Source organism: Doryrhamphus excisus, linkage group LG3, assembly GCF_037039965.1.
Source record: "Doryrhamphus excisus strain RoL-2023G ecotype Guam linkage group LG3, RoL_Dexc_Guam_v1.1, whole genome shotgun sequence".
In the NCBI taxonomy this organism is placed as follows: Eukaryota; Metazoa; Chordata; class Actinopteri; order Syngnathiformes; family Syngnathidae; genus Doryrhamphus; species Doryrhamphus excisus.
In genome coordinates, this window is record NC_136359.1 from 18,420,619 (window position 1) to 18,443,825 (window position 23,207).

General features: G+C 41.3%; 1 protein-coding gene across 2 annotated transcripts in view; it reads right to left on the reverse strand.

Moving 5' to 3' along the window:
- LOC131127940 (rabphilin-3A-like) overlaps nucleotides 1-23,207 on the reverse strand; it is a 23,641-nt gene continuing 434 nt past the window's right edge. The window contains exons 3-20 of one of the 2 annotated variants that reach the window (XM_058070350.2): nucleotides 10,051-10,141; nucleotides 9,933-9,944; nucleotides 9,172-9,300; nucleotides 8,974-9,103; nucleotides 7,803-7,886; nucleotides 7,575-7,722; nucleotides 7,463-7,501; nucleotides 5,112-5,291; nucleotides 4,862-5,038; nucleotides 3,526-3,605; nucleotides 3,052-3,126; nucleotides 2,669-2,778; nucleotides 2,435-2,561; nucleotides 2,298-2,354; nucleotides 2,037-2,191; nucleotides 573-654; nucleotides 415-511; nucleotides 1-339 (exon numbers count right to left, since the gene is read on the reverse strand). In XM_058070350.2, coding sequence (XP_057926333.2) covers nucleotides 209-339; nucleotides 415-511; nucleotides 573-654; nucleotides 2,037-2,191; nucleotides 2,298-2,354; nucleotides 2,435-2,561; nucleotides 2,669-2,778; nucleotides 3,052-3,126; nucleotides 3,526-3,605; nucleotides 4,862-5,038; nucleotides 5,112-5,291; nucleotides 7,463-7,501; nucleotides 7,575-7,722; nucleotides 7,803-7,886; nucleotides 8,974-9,103; nucleotides 9,172-9,300; nucleotides 9,933-9,944; nucleotides 10,051-10,141 — 1,904 coding nt within the window. In that variant the 3' untranslated portion in view covers nucleotides 1-208. The remainder of the gene's footprint in view (nucleotides 340-414; nucleotides 512-572; nucleotides 655-2,036; nucleotides 2,192-2,297; nucleotides 2,355-2,434; nucleotides 2,562-2,668; nucleotides 2,779-3,051; nucleotides 3,127-3,525; nucleotides 3,606-4,861; nucleotides 5,039-5,111; nucleotides 5,292-7,462; nucleotides 7,502-7,574; nucleotides 7,723-7,802; nucleotides 7,887-8,973; nucleotides 9,104-9,171; nucleotides 9,301-9,932; nucleotides 9,945-10,050; nucleotides 10,142-23,207) is intronic. The other variant, XM_058070351.2, reaches the window with a different exon arrangement.

Genomic DNA, 23,207 nt, shown 5'->3' on the forward strand with positions numbered 1-23,207 from the left:
TCTGTGGACATAGCCTTAGTGGATTAAATATCAGCACTGGCTTAAAGGCAGGGAGGACATAGAGGAGGCGTGGGAGCAGTGTCTGTGTCAAGTGATGAAATTAGACATAAAAACAAACAAGGCAGTATAGAAAAGGTGCACTAAGAGGTGAATGCAGACCATGGGGACCAGGGGATGTTTTAGCTCATGCTGTGTTTGTTACAGGTAGTTAATCGCTAGCAGTGTGATTCTCATTCATCAAGGTGTGCCAGCGCTCAATCTTCTTATCCTTGTTCTTCAAACACTCATACCAGTGTTTTAGCCTTTCTCCTTTGGCAGTGATGCCGAGCTGACAGCCACCTGAAAGGACACAATTAAGTATGAAAGGTTGGCTCTCATTTCGTTTCATGAAGGTAATCCTGATAATATATTTACCTATGTAGTCATTGGACTTGCCAATATCATAATCCCACACTGAGATGTCTAAAGTCTTCTTGGCCAGTTCACTGTGTTTGATGTCAAAACTGAATTCCTGAAACATATTAATTATTATTAGTTGTCATCATCAATTTGTTTTAATAGCAACAACAAACCTCATTAAACTCTGGGTTTAAAGTCCTTTTTTTGATCTGGGTTTTGCACTTGCCCTTCTTCCCCATGTCAGGTTTCAGAACTCTGTAAATTACACATAACAGGGTTAATTATTTTTAGTTAAGTCTTTTTATCCATCAAATCATTTATTGTGGCAGATAATCATGAAAACGAGTCAAATGTCCAACCATGGAAGTGCTGTGAATGTATTTTCATTTTCATGTATGCATATCAGTGTTTATACATTCATAACACATGATGAGACTGTCTATGTAACTTGTTGTTACAAGTCCAGACAGTAGATAGCATCATAACTCTGATTTTTTTCATTTCCCAAGTTTATCATAGTTAATTGGTTTCAAACCAGACTGTGATGAGTGAATTTCCAGGAAGTTGGATCCCTCCCTGCTCTATAAATTGAATATTTTTGGAGTTAGAGCATAGAAAACCCATGTACGACCTTCAAAATACAAGTTTTAATATTGCTCAAGCCCTCAAGTCATTACATCTACCACCTTCAAATTACAGGCTTTAAAATTATAGCAGCCCTCTAAAGCTGAAATAACACCAATATTTGCTCTCATCCAATAGGGCCGATATAATCACAGAAAATAAGCCATTTAAGACAGGGGCTCAGAGTTGAGTTTTAGCTGAATTAAGGATGCCAGAGTAGCCTGTATTATTATTATGATTATGTTATTATTATTGTGCTTGTTGTGGGATAATTCTAACATGCAATAAACCTGCTCCAGTATCTGCTTGTATGTTTCACCTGACACCTTGGAACCAGTGTAGAATACTGCATATGGAAATTTGAACGCTTCTTCTTAATTAGTTTGTATTTTAGTTCATGAAACAATTTTTATGCTTAAAAATGCTTCATTTAAGCAAAAACATTTTAAATTTGCTTAATTAATTGTGAACTGATTATGTGATGCACTCAATTGTAATCTGATGCATGTTCAAATGAAATAAAACCATTACCATTACCAATTATGTACACTTTTTTAGCAAGGGACGACTGCACATTATCTTTTAAAATCACTGCACACTTACACTGAGCCCAGGAAACACAACTAGGACACCTGAGTTTGATTCCACCCTCGGGCATCTCTGTGTGGAGTATGCATGTTCTCCGGTTTCCTCCCACATTCCAAAAACATGCTAGGTTATTTGGTGACTCCAAATTGTCCATAGGTATGAATGTGAGTGTGAATGGTTGTTTGTCTATATGTGCCCTGTGATTGGCTGGCGACCTGTCCAGGGTGTACCCCACCGCTGGCCCAAAGACAGCTGGGATAGGCTCCAGCACGCCCGTGAGGCGCCTCATGAGGATAAGCGGTAGAAAATGAATGAATGAACATGAGATGCCATGTTTTATGACACAAACCAAAGAGCTGAGATTTACCCGTCCACACACAAAAACAGAGTCATATTTACAATACCAATGATGGGGATGCACTTACATTTTAACATAGGGGTCTGAGTATCCATTAGCATCCATAGCGGCCAAATGAACGCAGCGCACAACACCCACAATGAGGCGGTTCTGTTGGGTGCTATACATAAGGTAGACCAGAATGCGACCACGTTCCTCAACCTCTCCGCCATCTTTTGCAGACTACAAAAACACAACAGAAAGGAAAAAAAGTTAGATTCATTGTATGTTTTGGAAGGAACAGCAAAAATTATTTGCTTTTAGTCATGTTCTAGAAGGAGAGGGGCACCTCATCTTCGTAGAGAGAGATGCCTCGAGCTCCACCAGCTGTTGCAGTTCTCTTTGTCTGGAGGAAGAACATCATATCTGAGGCTTAGTTAGGAATTCAGAAGAGTATAGCTCATATAGCTCATCTTCTTCACTCACTGGGACAACTCTCTCCAGACACACGTTGAAATTTTTCTTCTGGTTCATCTTTAGTTTCTTCAGCGCCACTCGGGTCTCTCCAATAAATTCATTGTGGCCAAACTTGTCCTCATCGCACACAGACAGCCTGTGTAAAAGAGTCATAGTCAGACAAGACGCTATACGAAGAGGCCTCCAGAAGACCAGACCAGGTGTGCAATATGAGTCTATAGTGTGGCTACTTGCTGTATCCACCTGAGGGTCTTGCGCTGCATGTCTTCATCTGTTAAGCCATGGTAGGTAAGTGTCTCATTCCATGCTGGGTTGCGGGTGTTCCTCAAGGTTTTTGTGCGCAGCTTTGTTGACTGATAATGATACAATAAATTAGAACATCACATTGACAGTTTTTATGTGTTGTGCATGTAAGCAAAATACAAAACCTCTCCCTTCCTGGATACCACACAGAGTTGACTTACTTCACACCACAAGGTGTCAGGCTTGAGCTTGCAGAGACCCACAAGCCCAAATCCATTGTCTTTCACGCTTTTAGTATATATACTACAGACACTGTGTTTTGTAAAAGTTTTAAATAAATATGTGTGGAGGGGAAAATGTGTTTTAAAAAAGTATTTTTTAACCTTGCTAGCCCCCGGAAGCAGATGAAGCTTGACGTAAGGATCTGCCAGTCCATTTGAATCCATGGGTTTCAAACCCTGGGGATAAAAATCATATATGATACAAAATGTAAGGAATACAGTATGTTAAAGAGATATGTTGAGTTCCCATAAATGTGGTAATAAACAACAAAGAAGTAACTTGGTGCAGCAACTCACTCTTACTACATGAACACATACCAAAAGACAAGCATTGATTTTATGTTTTAACAATTACTCATTTTCTGAGTGTTATTATGACATATAAATTGACAGCACAAAACAACAGTCATGTCCAGTATGACTAGATTACATGTTGTCAATTGGAAAACACACATTGATTTGCGTTCAATTCTATCACATTGACAGGATGATTTGCTTAATTAATTATTCACACAACCACCCTAAATTGGAGTGGTTTTGTCCCTTAGTGCAAGTATTGAATGAGGCGAGCCGTACCTTTGCTTTGAGGATGCTACAGTGGAGGCTGTTGCTTTCCTGATCGTACATCAGACTGAACTCAAGAGAGCCCAGAGTGGCTGAAAGAGACCAAGAATAGTTGGCACACTTTGTGTATTTTATGCACTCTGTGTCACGGTTGTAATTACGTGTCCTGTGCTTTATGTGTTTTGTGTGGGCTAAATGTTTTGTGCCCCTCTGCTGCAGAGCCAATGGTCCTTCTGGGATCAGATAAAGCTATTGGTTTATTGATTGATTGGTATGATGTGGGACTACAGAGACGGGGAGCGTGCTCTTGAATAATTCATTCTACAGTCCCATTTTGCTTGTGAATGCAGGACAAAAAAAAAAACAACAACCCTGGCCTAGTCTCATAGAGAATAATCACAATCATTAAAATGCTTTTTCTGGCAGTGGAGTCAAATTTTTAAGCTTAGTGATACACACGTATATAATAAAGCTATTTATTTTGCCATTAGAATTTATACCAGAAACTGTGGCTTATGTATAATTCTTGGATTTTGCAATTTACAACCTGCTTTGTGTTAGTTGTTGAGCACTGATTTCTGTGCTTGGCTACCATATGGTGCTCATTGATTGTCATTCTACCCAGCAGAAAGTGCAACTTTTTATTGAATTAAAAAACAATTTAAAAAGCAATATATGAATATGCTAAGCTATCTGCGCAAAACAGCAACATCTTAGCTTTGTGTCATAGGTGACAAAGAAAATATAGGTACAGTAATCCCTCGTTTATCACGATTAATTGGTTCCAGACACGATCGTGATAAGTGAATTTCTACAAAGTAGGATTCCTCATATTAAAATCTAATATTTTTGTAATTGGAGCGTAGAAAACCTGTTTACGAGGTTCTAAATTTGTTTTTTAACATTAGAGCTTTCTAGACATGAAATTACACCCCTATGGTCACCTTTACACTCGTATTACCCAATAAGAGTGAAAATGCCATTTAAGACATAAATAAGATGGCTGGCAACCAGTCCAGGGTGTACCCCGCGTCTCGCCTGAAGACAGCTGGGATAGGCTCCAGCATGCCCGCGACCGTAGTGAGGATAAGCGGTATAGAAAATAATGGATGGATAAGATTTGTGCCAGTGTGTGTTACTATGAATGTGTTCCCTAGGGGATCTGAGTAGGCAGACAGGAGATTCAAATCCTCGATCAGTCAGTGAGGCTAACATGGTCAACACTCGGCCACAACTAGTCCATAATTTTTACCTTAAAACAATATTGTAAAAGAAACTCATCTTTTGAATTTGTGACAAATAAACTAAAACATGTAAGTCAGTGAACTCGACTAGACTATGAACTCACTGGCTTCATCGGAGTCGTAGTCGTTGGCCTCCTCTTCCTCCTCAGCCGGAGGAGGTTGATGTCGAGCCGGAGGAGCACTGTAGGCAGCAGGCTGCCTCCTCTCCTCTCGTACAGCAGGAGGCGCTCTCTGCTCTGAAGGGATTGCACCAGAAGAGTAAGTGCCTCCGTCTTGTCCCACTGGGCACAGGATACAGATTTGGGTTCAAGTTGAGGGCGATAAATCAGGATTTGCTTAGGACCTTCCTCTCACCCTGTGAAGAGGGCGTTACACTTGGCTGCGGTCTGGCGCTTTGAACAGGTACCATCCTCTTCATCACCACCGGGCTTCCCTGTCCTGCTTCCTCAGGGCCAGCGCCACCTGTGGCCATGCGCACGGCCGATGGTTTAGGGGCCACAGGTGGGTAACCAGCACGGCTCTTGGGCTCTGCTCCTAAAAATAAGCATTATACAATAAACACACAGACACACACTATTCATGAGGGAGAAATGCATATTCATACTTTAGGCTCTCACTGCAGTGGAAAATGTAATACACCCGAGTCTCTCTGGATACTTTTGATGTTGCAGCTTTTTTGTTCAAAGGCACTGACCTACATTCAGTACAACAAGCTGCAGCAGTCAACTACAGTGCATACAAGCAACCGCTGTATGGTCCATAGTGCTTGTTTGTTCATGCTAACCATGTCTTTTATGTCCCACCCAAAGGCATCGCAATATCCCACCCGGACTAGCAAATAATGGGAGATAAAATGTTGGATGGTTGAGAATAAGACATGGAGTGGTGGGTTAGAATAAAACAGGAGATGGATATTCTTTTCATGTCGCTCATTTGAGAATTGAACTTTTTTTTTTCCACAGCCGATAGCATCTTCTATGCAAAGACACCGAAGTGCTGTTTGGGGCTGAGTGGCTGACTGCTGTAATTTCAGTAATTAGGGGGACTGACCACTCAATTAGGGATAATTGTTCAATTGTTAAGCAGTCAATCACATGGCCATGACCCAATGCATTTTGGTGCTGTAGACAATGTCAAGATGAATTGCTGAAATTCATACAGAGTAACTTTGAAAGTCGAATGCATCCCAAACTGCTGCACGAAAAGGATCTTCCTGCTTAGCTTCCTATGGTATTTACAGAAAATGCTGCAAATACAAGAAAATATTGACTAAATCTCCATCAATCAATCAATTCTCTGGGTGAAAATCCATTGTGGTTGGTGGGTGTCAGAGGAGAATGGGTGGGGATGATAGACAGACGAGCAATGCCTGACCACACAATCCGTAAAGATGGTGTGGAAGAAGCTACCGATACAGATGTCTGCAGCAGTTCATGCTGTGTGAATGGGTTTTCCGAAATTGGTAAAACGATGCATGGTTGAACAATTAGACGTACATTTGGATTATAGGTCAGCATAAGTTGTCATTTAATTCAAAGTAGATCCCTGCAGTCCAGCCCTGCCCATGATGGGCTCGAACGAGGGACCGCATCTCATTGATGGGCACCACACACATGAGGTTCTGTACGTCACCTCTCGTGGTTAATGGAAACTGAGCAACAGCTTATTGCAAGTCTCTGTCCAGCCAAGGAAAATGTGAAATTTGTGCGTGTTTTTGTGAGTGCTTGTGCTTGTCATCATGCGCTTTTTCTCACCTGAACTACTTTGATAGCCCAAAATTCCCTCCAAATCAGGCAATCAATCAAAACCATTGGGAGACTCGTAATTTGCGATGAATGTGAGCGTGTCGTTGCACATTTCTTCAGGCATCAGGTTGTGAGGTTCAACCAAGATGATACTATCATAACCCTAGTAGTTGGCATCTGTTACACTTGAACACTGTACTTCTATTTGTTGTATTCTGCTGTTAAAAATGGTCAAATTAACAAAAATTCTAACCTTTAACATTTGCTAAGATGTTGTTTTAAACTGATGTTTTGCAGCTGCATACTATTATTTTTTCGTGAGCGAGGGTGGAAAATACCTTTTGAGAGTAAAAGTTGCCGACCCCTGTACTAAAGGATTTAAATGTGTTTGTTTGGATTTAAATGCTGTAAACCAGGGGTCTCAAACACGCGGGCCCCCGCCTTGATATGAAAGTTTAATGTTTGATATGGATGCTGTATGGTATCATGTACCCAGAAAAAAATATTACGTTTGATTAATGTTCATGTTAAAAGTTAAATAACTGTTAATACTGTTAATTTTAATCTGAAAAAATAATTTGTCTACCCACCAACTATATATGGTTTCTTAAATTTTCATTATTTGCCGTTTTATTTATTATTATTATTACTTATTACTGATTGATTGATTTTCTTTATTCTTGATTTGTTTATTTATTTATCATCTTATTTTGTGTAGAAAAATAAGATGATGTTTTATCAGAGCTTTTCTTGTAGAAAATCGGAACCAAAGCAAAGTTTATTCATTTTTCCGTTTTTTGTTGTTTTTTTTGGAAAACCTGATGCGGCCCAGTCTCACCCAGACCCTAGCTCCAGTGGCCCCCAAGTAAATTGAGTTTGAGACCCCTGCTGTAAACCCTCTCTTAATAAAAGTACAAATACAGCAATAGATGTCTTACAATCAGTTGTTGGAGAACTTGCCTGAAACTTGGTTGTTAGGAGCAGGAGGCTGATTCTGACCTAAGAGGGACAACATGTTCAATTAATGACTAATGATATGAACATATTAAAAGCCCCGGCCTGCTATACCCACCATGTGGTTGAGGAGCTTCCTCCTTGGGTCCTTTAGACTCTGCTGCTTCCAGAACACGTTGGTCTTTCGGTTTTGACAATGGCATGGGCGCGGGAAGGAATTGTTTAGGAAATCCTTTGAAGAACCACGCACCAGACCTCTTCCACACCTGAGAAAACATATTTTATCGCTGTTATGATTTTCTTAATAAAAACAGCAAGTTTTTTTCCCCCATCTGAAAAAACTCACTTCTCGCTGTTCTCTGCAGATCTTGCATAACCACACAGCTCGTGGCTTGCTGCCGCACTGAGTACCACACTTAGTACACATGTTCTAGGCATAGGAAAACAAAAATGTTTGACCTTAACAGCATTATTACAAATCCACATCATTATTGACCCTGAAGTCAAACAGAGCTGTACTATTTTTTGCGAAAACTAAGTTAGAATTGTATGCAAATGTGATGTGTGTCAACTCAGTCCATTTTATTTTTATAGAGCTGGTTCACAACACTGAACACTTAACTTCCGGAGTCCTGGAAAAGTTTACCGGTATGTACATTTTGGATGAAAACAATATACCACCAATAATAACTCTCATATAGTAGTTATTTATTTTATGCAAGAATCTAGGATCTAGTGCCATCCATCCATTTCCCATACCACTTATCCCAGCAGTCACGGGTATGCTGGAGCCTATCCCAGCTGACCTCAGACGAGAGGCGGGATACACCCTGGACTGGTTAGCTAATCACATTCCTATGGACAATTTGGATGTCGGAAGAAACCGGAATACCCGGAGAAAACCAACGCACGCTTGGAGAGAACATGCAAACTACACACAGGGATGCCCAAGCGGGGAGGATTTAGTGCCAGATGATATAATAAACTTTCATACTGTTTTGATGAGAGGAACAAGACCATTTTTTTTATTAAACAACAATAATTTAACCAGTATATTTTTTAATATTCAATTTTTCCAGTAAGGAATATTAATACCTACTTCTCTTGTTGCCAAAAGACATGCCGGTCAGTATGGCAGACTTTTTACTTCATTGAACAAAGCCCAGGAAACCACATATCACAGGAAAGACCATGACCTTCTCGCTATTGCGCGGCTCATTTTATTCTTGTTGAGTGCTTTGCATTTGAAATAAGTCTGTGAAATGCTTGTCCCTTAAACAGGAAAAAATACATTACTGGGTCTCCGGAGGTTGAGGTACTTTACATATGAACCAAGCGTACAACCATGCTCCATATTATCATAACATAAAAAAAAAACTTAAACCCAAAGAGCACGTGTCAGGATATTTCTATGGTGTGCAATGATGTATTAAACACATTAATCATTCATACCTGAGCAGAAGCATTCAGACCCAGTTTGTAAGGGAAATGCCATTTGTACTTATTTCATCTCTTACCTTTTTGCAGTCCTCACACACCACTGAGCTGACCCCAGGTGTGCCCAGCTGCTCCCCACAAAGCACACAGCGGGAGAGACCGTCCCCGCACACAGTCTTCTTCATGTCATCCAGGCGGTTTATTAAGCGTCTGCAGAAGCACATGATGAAAGCTATTCATTCATATACCAGCTTCTTTAAGTTTTAGGTTCGTCTCACCCAATTCTCTCTTGCTCCATGGCCTCCATTTTCTCCGCTCGGGCGATCACATTGTTTATAATTTCTTTTTCTTCATCTGTCAGCTCTGGAGCAGCAGGACCAGGACCTGGCTGCATGGTCCAATTGCCCCTGTCAGCCAAACAGTAGTTAATATAGACAAGAATTTAATTGGAATATTCAGTACACACATTGCATTCCATGTTTGGAAACATTGGCTGTACATACAGTACCTTCTCATTCAAAGCGTGACTATTTGTAGATTCTCAAAACTATGATTGAACACATTGGAATTATTTATATGTATATACAATAAGCATATATTTCTAAGTGTGAAATAACTAAAAAAATGTCTCATATTTTATGTCTTATAATATTTTTGATAGCACTTAAAACCCTTAGTGTTGTCTCAGTGAGCTTCATGAGGTCACCTGATTCAATCTCAGCCACACCAGGCAGAGAGTACTTTTAATGTTAGTGCAGACCTGCCAACATGTACACATTTGACTGATTTCAGTTTCAAGTTCAATCTGTACAGTACAGATAAATAAATAGATATTTCTAGTGTTTCAAATCGGGGCGTGAAAACATTTGCGGGAGCGTGACAGAAAATAATTGAGAACTAGTGTTGTATAATAAATATACACTTCTCCAATTCATCTAAAAACTGCATTTCTGCTATAAACCCAATGCTGACTCCTCGCCAGATGAAAAGCAGATAAAGGGAGAGATGAGACAGATAGTGTAGGAGTTTATCTACTTACTGCTCTTTATCACTGTGTCACAGATCAAACATCAGAGGGATGCAGGTGGAAACAAAAGATTAGTCGTTTGCGACTTCACAACCAAATAACAACACGATGTGCTGATCACCGTGCTCACCTAGCGTGCATGGTTCTCTGTCTGTTGTTGGACGCCCAACGATCTGAGCTGCTGCTCATCACCGTGTCAGTCATGACACCACTAACACATCCTGTAAGACACATGAAAACATCAAAGTTCAACAAGATTCAATTTGTGACTTGATTCCTCCTGCTTCATTTGTGGGAATTAATAGTGGAGGGGAGGGAGGGGTTGACAAGTACAGTCAAGAGTCATTAAAAGAATGATTAGTTCTGATTTAAATCCTCCAGTCTGCACATTTAGCCGTTCGTTGTCTTTATCTGATGCTTATGCAGCACTAACTTAACTGCCAGGGTGGTTTGCTCAGTCATCAGAGAGGACGTTTGGTCCAAATGGGCCAGAACGGTGCTGAGCTTTAATTGGCAACCTACCAGAAACATTTAATTGTTGCAGATTTATGGTGGGGGATACGTCAAAGGTGGATGAATGATGACCTCCCATTCATTGCCATCATGATGGATGGAAATCAATGACTCAGTTTATAATCCCTTTTCCATTCATCTGCGTGCTTCACGAATACTGATCAAATATCTGCGAGGCCAACTGCAACATAAGCACATTTCTCGGTCTCATATTTACAGCCCAATCAGCTGTTTCATCAGCTCCATGTATTGATACAATACATAGGCGCATTAAAACCTTGACAAAAACTATGCAACATACTAAAGGTGTGTCTAATAGAGGGAACAAATATTTGTGAAATTCATATGAAATATTTGGCTTGGCTAAATACTTTTACATAATAGATAACAAAGCAATGTTCATTATTTTGCACCTGTTAGGTAAACTGTGAGAAATGTGTTTGCGGTTTGCTAATCAACAGGCATCACAGAAACAGGCGGTTCAATGTAATAATGCGAACACAAGAGGAGGATGTGAGATTGGAGATTAGTCAATGACAATGACAAGAAGGGTTGTTTTATTCTACTTCTAACTTTCTGGGAACAGCTTGGGGAACACCCTTTTCTGTAAAAGTAAGACTTTGGCTCAGTGTACAAAGCAAAGTCAAAAGGGGAAGAACTGACCTCAACCAAATCAAACATCTTCAGAATTAACAAAGCCAATGACATCTCACATACCCTCTACAGCAGGGGTGGGCAAACTACGGACAGGGGGCCACATGCGGCCCACCAAGCGTTTGAATCTGGCCCACCAGTTGCTTTCCGAGTATTTCAACTTTTAACATACAAACTGCCAAAAAAACAACAAAACTGTAAAATTAAATTACATAGTTTGATGTGGTGGGCAGCACGGCGGTCTAGTGGTTAGCGTGCAGACCTCACAGCTAGGAGAGCAGGGTTCAATTCCACCCTCTGCCATCTATGTGTGGAGTTTGCATGTTCTCCCCGTGCATGCGTGGGTTTTGTCCGGGTACTCCGGTTTCCTCCCACATTCCAAAAACATGCTAGGTTAATTGGCCACTCCAAACTGTCCATAGGTATGAATGTGAGTGTGAATGGTTGTTTGTCTACATGTGCCCTGTGATTGGCTGGCCACCAGTCCAGGGTGTACCCCACCTCTCACCCCAAGACAGCTGGGGTAGGCTCCAGCACCCCCGTGACCCTCGTGAGGAAAAAGCGGTAGAAAATGAATGAATGAATGAAAATTATAAGCATACCATAGTCTGTGTGTGTGTGTGTTAAATATATGTTCAATGTGTACAATTTTGCTAACTCAATGCGTCCCCATGAGTCAAAATATTTGCCCACCCCTGCTCTACAGGATGAATGCACAAACACAGACACACTCAGAAATAGTATTCAAATGACTTCACTTATCATAATGCCTTATTTTTTCTTCTGTTTACGTGTAAGCAGGCTGGTATCGTCATTCAAGGTGGATTTTTTTGCAGACTAGAAGTGACTCACTGCTGCTGAGGAGTTCAGGAATAGTTGTGTCATCAGCATACGGCTTTTAAATCTCATGATGCTCCATTACGTACACGGAGGAATAAACGCGATTGAAAACAAAACTTTGTGCTAATGATGACAGTGTGTCATCTGTGGGAATTCCACACAAAAGCCTCTGGGCGAGTGTCGGGTGCAGTATGTCCTGAGGGTAAGTAGCACTATACTGAGAAGCACTGCAGGCTACCAAAAGCCTGTGATGATGCAGGACAGTGAGAGTGCAGCCACTGTATAGCAGTCAAGGGATGAACAGAGAAAAGACTAAAAAGGAAAATCAATAGCTTTCTCCTGTCAACAGCTTCTTCCATGCAATCATTCCAGGGCAGTAAGATCACATCCTCTTTCACTCTGCTGCTCATTGGATGCTCAGGATGGAACACAAGAGCTCATACCTTGTGAGTCAAATCTGTCAGTGTCCTACCTGTGGGAATGTAAGAATAGCAGCCAACTTACTGTATTATCCATAAGTGTGGACTGGGTGTGGGCTTTTCCCATTGGATGTCAGTGCAGCATCCAGCCACCAGCAGTCAGAGAGAAGCTGTCTTATTCTGCAGCTGTATGATGGTGCACACCCTCACAAAATAACCAATTTACTTCATAAAAATGATATAGAATACAAAATAAGGGGATGAATGGTCCTTGTGAATTCATTCATTTTCTACCACTTTCTCCTCACAAGGTCGCGGGGGGTGCTGGAGCCTATCTCAGCTGTCTTCGGGCGAGAGGCGGGGTACACCCTGGACTGGTCACCAGCCAATCACAGGGCACATATAGACAAACAACCATTCACACTCACATTCATACCTATGGACAATTTGGAGTAGCCAATTAACCTAGCATGTTTTTGGAATGTGGGAGGAAACCGGAGTACCCGGAGAAAACCCACGCATGCACGGGGAGAACATGCAAACTCCACACAGAGATGGCCGAGGGTGGAATTGAACCCTGGTCTCCTCGCTCTGAGGTCTGCGCGCTAACCACTAGACCGCCGTGCTGCCCTCCCTGTGAATTGTCTACATAAATACAAATGCAAGGGTACCATGATACTATTCAAATGTCTGATCAGATTAAATTACGCATACAGCAGCGTTTCTCCAGTATAGGATGTCATATGGCGGAACAAAGGCAACAGTTTTAAAAACAGACTTATAAATATCTACAACTGGACCTACCCTTCAGCACACCTTACACACAAAGCATCTGTCAGCCATTTTTAGTAACATAGCCATACTCTCTCTTTCGTTTATTCAAGTGAAAGCTTTAAATCTCATCAGCCACGAGCACAGATTGATGTGACTTTGAATAACAGGTGTATGACTCATTACTGCAGACTCACTGAAGTAAAAGTGTCTTGCTCAGCCAGCATCGTTCTTACAAGACATGACCATTCATGTGTGGTATGAAAGCAGGTAGAGTGGCAACAGTGCATGCAGAACAATGATGGATTGATCCAACATGGATCATTACGGATGTAATAGCTGCAGCCTTACAGAGGGATTGTAAAATAGTTCTTTCCGGTTTCTCCAGGACAGAGATTAGGTTTTATACAATTACTTTGAAATGACAATATATCATGCGTAACGTAAATATTGATATTTTAAAAATATTCATTTATTGGCTCTTAAGCAAGTGCGCAACTATGGATGTTCATGGCAAGGCAAGGCAGGTTTATTTGTAGAGCACCATTCATACACCAGGCAATTCATAGTGCTTTACAGAAAAAAGAAGGGTAAAATTGCTTCATCCATAAAAAACTAGGGCTGCAACGGTTATTCTGATACCTCGATTACAAAAAATTGTCGATTTTTTTTCATGTTTCAAAGAATTGCCTATGTCACTCACACAGAGGACAAAGAAGGAAGCGTGTGTTGGAGTTTGAAGATTGGCTAGAAAAAGTGCTAAGGAAACAAAAGAGAAGGAATCATTCATGTTATAATATTATATAGCATTTTATTTCAACTTCATCTTAGTTTGCCTGCTTCGTTCACAGTGGTTGAGACCAAAAGAGCTGCAATTATTAGCGGACCTTTCTCCTTTTTATGACCTTTCTTCCTTTTGTTATGATGCTCATTTTCACTTCCATGGTGATGGCACATAACGTATTCATCCCACTTGTGCAAGGCCTTACTGCATTTTTGTGTTGTGAATTCTTCCACTGCAAGCGTTGTAACTGTTAAACGTTTAATTAATGTATGGGAGAGCATTCTGAACCATTATCGTAATAAAACAGAACTCAATAAAACAGAGGATCATCTATATACACTCATGGTTGAGCTGTGGGAAGTACAAACATGATGATTTGTATGAAATTTGCTGGAAAGAGGCTTGGTGCAATTAAATTCTTTTACATGAATTTAACATCCTGTTGTCCTACACTGCATACAATTTACCCCATTTTCAATGTTTTATAAAGAAACTGGGCTGCACAGAACAATCTTAAGAAAAGGTCACTGATCGACTCTATTTACACTTTAACATACTTTAAAAATGAGAACAGTAACAATGCCGGCCTTTAAAATTTCCCCTTGTCCTATTTGCAGTATATTGAATATAATGACACTGAAACACTTCATTCATATTCCAGGACAAGAATCCCCCTGCGGTGCTCAAAGAAGGACACTTCTAAAATGGGTTAATGAGAATCGGAGATCGATGTATAAATTTCCAACATTGGTTTAGTTTACTTTAATTTATCTTTCATCAGGCCACATCCTTATTTTAATGTCTTGGGCTAGATCTCACACATGTCGTCTTCTTACAGCTCTCCCTCCATCCATCCACCAACAATTCCTTCAGGGTCATCATTTTTGCAAAATCATTTTCCAGAGGGATAAATGATAATTTGATGCCTGACATGTTTATGCAGAATTGCTTGTCCTTACTGCTGGAGCCTATCCCAGCTGACTTTGGGCAAGAGGCTGGGTACAGCCTGGACAGGTTGCAGGGCACATATAGACAAACAACCATTCACACTCACATTCCAGACATTAAGACCTGATCAAAATCTTAAGACCAGTGGAAAAATAGGTAGAATTTACCTTTTGCACATTTGGGACAAAAATCACTTTGAAAAAGTAATTAAAATGTATTGAAAACAACAATTAAAGTGAAATAGGTTGTTTATCAGCTGACCAAAAGTTTAAGAGTCAAAAAGTCAAAAAATGACATAAAACTCTCCAAACCAGAACAAGAAAATTCTCAGTAGGACTCAGTAATGAGTAGCTCCACTATTCATCACTTTAAAAATTGCTTTGGGCATGCTTGAGTGTTTCCAGGAAGACATTAGGAACATTGGTCCAAGTGGTGAGATGGCTTCACAAAGGGCATCAACTGACTGGAACTGATGGCCTGATGGCCATTTTTATAAAGTGTCCTTGCCATACATCCTCAAATGTTCTCTATGGGATTTAAATCAGGGGAACATACGGGATGGTCCAAAAGAGTCATGTTATTCTCCCTGAAGAAGTCCCGCCGCAACATCTGCACGTAACCAAATGCCGTTTGACGACCCTGCACCAGCAGTGTTCCACTGAATGAAAAAGCACCCCGGATCATGTTCAAAATAAACACACATAGAATGGTAGTTCATTGTCGTATTACTGTTTAAGTTGATTTCAAAGACATGTATAAGATGAGGTTTTGAAATGATGGCAAAATGAAATATTATATTGTGTGGAGGAACATTGTTTGACAGACATTTAGTTAGGAATGCTGTTAGTTAGGCAAGCATTGTTAAAATGATTACTAATTCCTAAGTCTTTTATAAGCCATTTATTGATTATGATTGCCAAGCTGTTACTGATAACTATGAGGACTAACTATTGATAGTAATAGTGGTAGTTCTTGGTTATAAATATCCAAATATCCAACTTCATATCTGGTACCAGGGCGGCACAGCGGTCGAGCAGACCTCACAGCTAAGAGACCACGATTCAATTCCACCCTCGGCCATCTCTGTGTGGAGTTTGCATGTTCTCCCCGTGCATGCGTGGGTTTTCTCCGGGTACTCCGGTTTCCTCCCACATTCCAAAAACATGCTAGGTTAATCGGCGACTCCAAATTGTCCATAGGTATGAATGTGAGTGTGAATGGTTGTTTGTCTATATGTGCCCTATGATTGACTGGCGACCAGTCCAGGGTGTACCCCGCCTCTCGCCCGAAAACAGCTGGGATAGGCTCCAGCAACCCCCGCGACCCTCATGAGGAAAAGCGGTAAAAAATGAATGAATGAATGAATATCTGGTACCAGTGAAAAATCTTTCTATTTAGTTTCTGTTCTGGATTGTATTTATTTAAAAAAAAAAAAACAGTAAGTAAAAACAGGTCGAAAGCCTAAAATAGGGAGAAGGAATTCTAAATATAGCTCTTGACTGATGTTTTTATAAATATGACCTGACGAACAAAGATTATTTGACATAATTCAGCAGCTGATTGTGTTGCTTCGGATGAAAAGCAAATAAATCTTATTTTCATTAGGATTCATTGAATAAATCATAGTGCATGTATTCCATATTTTATCACCAGATTTCTCAGATTGGTTCATGAGGAGATATAATATATACTCCTGATAAGTAAAAATACAACAGAAAAGGATGAAAAAAGGGGCTACCATTGACATCTCCATTCATCCCCATATGCATATAGAACACAAAACGCAGACGAGAGTGCACTGCACCACGCAGTCCTTCACTGCAGGAAAACATAACTCAGCATTTCTTAATTATTTACAACTTCAACCCCCTGTGCTATTCACCCTGCGTACGCCCCCTCTGTAAAGGCATTTGTGTACGCTTTCTGATTCTCAGATCGTGATCAAACATCCACAGTACATGTAGGTACGAAGCGAGAACAATCCTCAGCATGGCAAACAGTAAAGACACAGGCCTTTTAGGTGTGTTGCACCAACAAAATATGTTGAACTGGTCGTGATGGTGGGCACCATCTGTGAAAACCATCTGTGATGGCTCCTCACCGCCGAAATGGATAAGTGTTGAAGCGATGCAACCAAACTGTCTGGAGCAGGCATGGCTCCAAGTTCTGCATCGTTGGAACACAAACAGGAAAGACCATCCAGTGTCCAACAAGCTCACCTGCTGCTTTACTGCTGTGCCATTTGCCCTGTCCAAGACACATGCAGCGGCTTCTACTGGCTTATTTTCATTCTTAAATCAACAACATACACTGAATCAAAGTGGCACTAGAGCAAAAACCTCTGCCAAGGCCATGAATTGCTTATCCTGGGTTACAAGAGGCGGGGTACACCTTGGACTGGTGGCCAGTTAATCTCAGGACGCATCCTGTATAAAAAACCATGCACACCAATGGAGTCTCCAATCGTCCACAGAAAGGTCCATGGCCAAATTGGAACAATCTATCAAAATCTATCAATTGAAATAATGTATTAGCACCAAATAGTATACCTTGATAAATATCCACCTGGCGTTAAAATAAGCTCTGCTTTTTCATACTCCTTTTTAAACATGTTGAATTGTCCAAGTGTAGACCTAAACAATCTAAATTATCTTTTTATTAATGTAATGATAATAAATGGTATAATAAAGTGAGTACACTGTATTAGAAGCAAAAACAACCCATTAATTTCTAATTGGAATGTCAAGAGCCTGGTCATCACCCCTCCGTGGTACTTTCTTTTTTCCCCAAATGTGGTTTTGGGGTTTTCATTGCATGGATGTGGGTTCAGATCAGGGGATGTTGTCGATTGTTGCCAACTTGTAAAGCCCTTAAAGGCTTAATTAAGTGATTAAGGGCTACATAAATAAATGTGACTTGACGTAACTTGATATATTCCTTAATAAAACCTGATGTTTTGTTGTTGAATATTAGTAGTAGGCTCACCTGACTTCATTAACAGGCAGCGTGGGTTCAGTTCCCACTCAGTGACGTTGTGAATGTGAGTGAGAATGGTAGTCTGTGTCTACATGTGGCCTGTGATTGACTGGCGACCGGCCAAGGGTGTAGTCTGCCTTTATGTCTGAAGTCAGCTGGGATAGGCCCCAGATCCTCAGGATAAGTGGTAGAAAATGGACAAATGGATGTACACTATGTACTACCTTGCAGTCTTGGATCAACACCAAAATGCAATGAGTTCTATCTACCAACTCTATCTATCTACTGAGATTTAGAAAAACGGATTTAGTAGTTTTTGTGTGGACCTGCTTACTGACAAACAAACAAATGTGATTAAGTCTATTTTCTCATCGTTGCCAAAAATAGCTGGAAAGCAAATGCTGACACATTTTTAAGTGATGTTAGAGCTTTCATCCAGTCTTTACTTTAGAACTATGGAAGCACACAGGGAAAAGTCATGGAGCACTCAATTAACTGCACTCTAGCTGGGTCCTGCAGTAAGCTGCAGCTCTGCTCGCTGGATGGTGATTCATCCCCGCATACGCGATGAAGGTAAGAGGTGGGACTTTGAGCGCTGGCTTCTGCTGCACTGACCACTCATGCTCCTTCAATTTCCTCTCATCTTATCTCGGTACTGCCAGACACGGGCATTAATTCAACACTCTGAAAGTCTGTGGTAAAAACTCTGTATCGTATAGGGGTGTCACAAGATACCCAACTCACAAGACGAGATCATATATAATGACTTTAACACTATTTTTAAGAAAAGTACAATGAAAAGATACATGACTGGACAAACAGACATTAATTTAATTGAGTCGCAAAACAATGCAGGTACATTTTGAAATGTATATTATCCCACAAATTGACACTCAAAGATATTATTGTCAACATTTTTTGGGACCAAATAAATCATTCATTCATTTTCTACCGCTTATCCTCCCGAGGGTCGCGGTCCCAGCTGTCTTCGTGTGAGAGGAGGGGTACACCCTGGACTGGTCGCCAGCCAATCACACGGCACATATAGACAAACAACCATTCACACTCACATTCATACCTATGGACAATTTGGAGTCACCAATTAAATAATTAATTAATTCATTTTTGGAATGTGGGAGGAAACCGGAGTCCCCAGAGAAAACCCACGCATGCACGGGGGGAACATGCAAACTCCACACAGAGATGGCCGAGGGTGGATTTGAACTCCTAGCTGTGAGGCCTGCGCGCTAACCACTCCAAATTAAATCACTGTTATGATAATATACTAAATAGCTTGCTATTTTTTTCTTATCTACTTGTCTTTGTCTATTTACATCAGAGCTGCCCAACCGTCCTTTGATATTTATAATAATACAGTAAACCTCGGATATATCGGATTCAATTGTTCCCACTGGTTTTGTCTGATATAAGCGAAATCCATTATATGTGTATACCGGAAAATGTCCGTTTTACGCATATATCGGATTTATATCCGGTATATGCGTAAATCGGATTTTATCCGTTATAAAAAGGCACTTCCTTGACTCTGTTTCCAATGTACCTGGACTGGGCAATGAAAAGAGACGTAAGGTAATGAGAATTTAACTTTATTGGACTCTGAGCATAACAAATTGTTAATTAAGCTAGGCCCTGTTACGCCCGTCAGGCCTACGTTATTTCCAATAGTGAGGTTAAGATCTCATTCACTGCTGTGCTAGTATTATTGACGTCACTCACTTTTATATTTGTCCTAAATCTGGAGCCAGGAGAAAGACACGATGCGGCCATCCGATATATGCGAGGGAAATCGGAAAGGGACTGGAGATTTTGTCCGAAATGGGCGAAATCCGTTATAAAAAATCCGATATATGCAATGAATTTTTAGTGGAAATGCATCACAGAAAAATTGGTTCTTTTTTATCTGTCCGTTGTGAGCGAATTTCCGATATGTCCGAGTCCGATATATCCGAGGTTTACTGTAATAAAAATTATAATAAAAAAAACACATACACATATTAGGAGTGCACCAATACGTGCATTTGTATCGACACGACCGAACAGTCGTATCGAACAGTATGTAACACAGCGTCACATTTCCGATTGTCACCATGGTGCGGCCGGGTGATCGTGTCATTGTGTCTTCCTTTGCTGCAGCAACTGCTCACCACCATAACGGGTGTGCTCAAACTGGCTTCCTGCAGCACATACGGCTATCGTGACCTGGGGAACCGGAGTGTACAGTAGGACAAGCCGCCCGCTATGGCTGGGCAAAGCACATTAATGTCGGATACGCTGCTGTGCCGCCACAGATGTGGGGAGAACCACAGTGTACAGCTGGAAGAGTATGTGGCCTGCAGAGGGAGGAGCTGCTGCCGTGGCCGGCACAATACTTTGTATTTCACAAAGCATTAATTTCTGGTTTTCTCACATTATTAACTGAAAGCCTGTATGAAAAGCAGGTTTTTCCAGCATCTGCTGCCTTCTGAATCACAGATGCAGCCGATTCCCCCCTCTGTGCCCATAGAGGAGGTCACACATCATCCAGAGTCTGATGCAAACCCGTCACACAACAAAAGTTCCTCCTGCACGATTGGTGCTACATAGTGTCTGCATGCTCCCAACTCCGTACTGACGCCGTCCTCATCCCCATCATGCCATCACAAGCCCTGTATATGGTAAGTGTTTACGCATTACAACCCTTCTATACAGTAAGTTCTTGTAAACAATCCCCCTATTTGCCTGCACAGCTGCGGTGTCGTAGATTTCTGTGTTTTTTGGTGCCTTTTGACTTCATGCAAACAGTGCGTACAAAACGGTATGTTCTTAGCACAATAAGCCGCACAGAAAACTTTCTAGATCTTCCAGAATCTGCACCTATTTCCTTGGATTTGTGCTTCCAGCCTAAATGGTCTGTTTTAATTTATTCCACCCACAGCCCACCTCCAGGCACACCCACTCCACTGTGATAGGTCACACCTCCGAACTTCTTCCTGACTACTGCGAACAACATTTTCTAACAACACTTTCATTTGAGTTGATAATAAATTAATAAAGATTTTGGAGAGATAATTGAAAATTGTTTAGGAGCTACTGGCAGCTCATGAGCTACTGGCTGGAGACCCCTGACTTAGCATGTATGAACTCAAAGAGTGGGCACCGCTGGTGCTCCTCCAACCTCACCTGCCCGTGGAGGAGCACTCATTGTCATGCACACTTTGTCAGAAGCACTGCTGGTGCCGTGGAGCTCAGGAGAACCGGGACATGAGGGCACTGTGTCCACCTCGCCTACCTGAGGAGGAGCACTCATTGTCGGACACATTTTGTCAGAGGCACCTCTGGTGCCGTGGAGCTCACAAGCCGGACATGAGGGTGCCGCGTTTACTAACTGCAGACAATTTTTTGACAGTCACTGTGGTTCTCTCCACCTCCGGGGACACACAGTGTGTCCAACATTAATGCACTTTTCCTGGCGAGAGCGTGCTGCTTTAGGCTTCAGCAACAGTTTGGCGGATATTTCACGTTCATGTTCACAAAAACAGTGTGAAATACCGTGTATTGTGTCCATGATGAAGTTTTTGTGACGACCATTTTAAGTGCCTCTTCTCAAAAGTAGAGCAAATACTCTATGGAGGAGAGATTTTTGTCCTCACATTTGGAGGTCATAAAGATGTCCCAGGCACAAATTACTGTTTTCCCCTCATTAAAGACTCAATTATGCATTAGAACATTTAACATTCAACTATTTCAAAATGCACAAGTACTAGGCTGCCATATAGACTTGTATTTGATTAAATAATGACCCAGTGCCTGTGAACATAAAGGTCAGTTTTGGACTTTTACCATTCCGTGATCTCTTGGGGCAACTTGGTCTGAAGGCCACATTAATTACTCCAGTCTCTTCCAATATGCCAGAGCGTTTAGGCAGATCTAATCACCACTTTCAGAGAGGCATTGATTCTCATCCTCTGCGCTGAAGAGAGTTCCAGGATGAAGCCACTCCTCTTTGCAGACGAACCGCAAGTGACAGAATAATATTGCTTGGGCAGCAAAAGAAAATCTTTGCTCAAAAACACCTACAAATATCCCAATATTGGGCTTTAAACTCTATAAATACGAGAGATTGTGAGGTGCAGGCAAGCACACATCCACCTTTCACCATCTGTGACCATGGTAACAGCAGGATGAGAGGAATCAAAATGATTTAGCACAGTATGAGTCCACCAGTATCATCATAGCGGTACATGTGTGAAAGAATTCACAGGCAATGCTAAGTGGGCCTCTGTTTAGAAGCTGTTTTGGTTGTTCACAAAGGATGCACCTGGCTTAGATGGTTTGTAGGTATAGTCAAGCCAAGAGCATGGGAATCTGGTAACTGTCCACTCATTCCCTCAGCTTTAAATAATGCAGTTAGCATGTACCGCACTTACTTCACTCCTCCAGCTTTTTCCCTCTTTTCCCTAACCACACATCTCTGACATGTTAATGTGATGTTCTTGCTTGCCTAACTCCATGTTAGTTCTGTGGTGACAAGGCTACAGAAGGCCCTAAAAAAATCAAAAGGTCCAATCACCACTGTATGTGTTCATGTGAGAGGAGGCAGCTGCAGATATTTCTCGGACTAACTATTGGGTCGTTTCTCCCCTCCCCCATTTAATTCCCAGGCTTCAGATCTGTAGGAGGAGTTGGAGATGGTGGAACCAGCTCCTTCTGCCACCCTCGCATACTGACACTAGCAGCCGACCATAAAAAGGTAGTAACCCATGGGTGCAACCGTAGACAACAACACAAATAGGTGGCACAAGCACCTGGGGTCCACATGTGCCCTGCCCACATCACAACTGGAACGCCTCATTGATGTTTCCTAACCTGTATGGTTGGCGGCGCATTGAGCTCCTGTGTGCGCTCCTAAAAATCCTGCAGCAACGCCCAGGGAATGCAACCACACATTCTCCCACATGACTTACCGAGTCTATTTTTCTTATTTCATATCTGACTGTAACCAGAAAGCAAACAGTATATAAGATATGCCAGCTACAAGTCCTGTTTCATTGCATTTTCTATCCATTGAAAATAAAACATATTGGGCTTTATGCATTGAGTTTAATGGATTTTCAAACGACGGCATACTCATCACCAATGCATGCTGTCATGAATGGTAATCAGTGCTGTTGAAGCATCTGCATGGTTGGAAGAATGATGCAGTACAATGTTTGCCCTAAAACAAAGAAATCAATCAGATGATGATGAGACACCTAATTAGTCCCAGTAGTTTCATGCATGCACATTTGTCGTTTTTCATCTGGACGACTCGGGCTGGAGTAAGTGGTTTCTATATGCCCAGTCAAATTAATAAACACAGACAATGAAAGACGCTACTCGCCT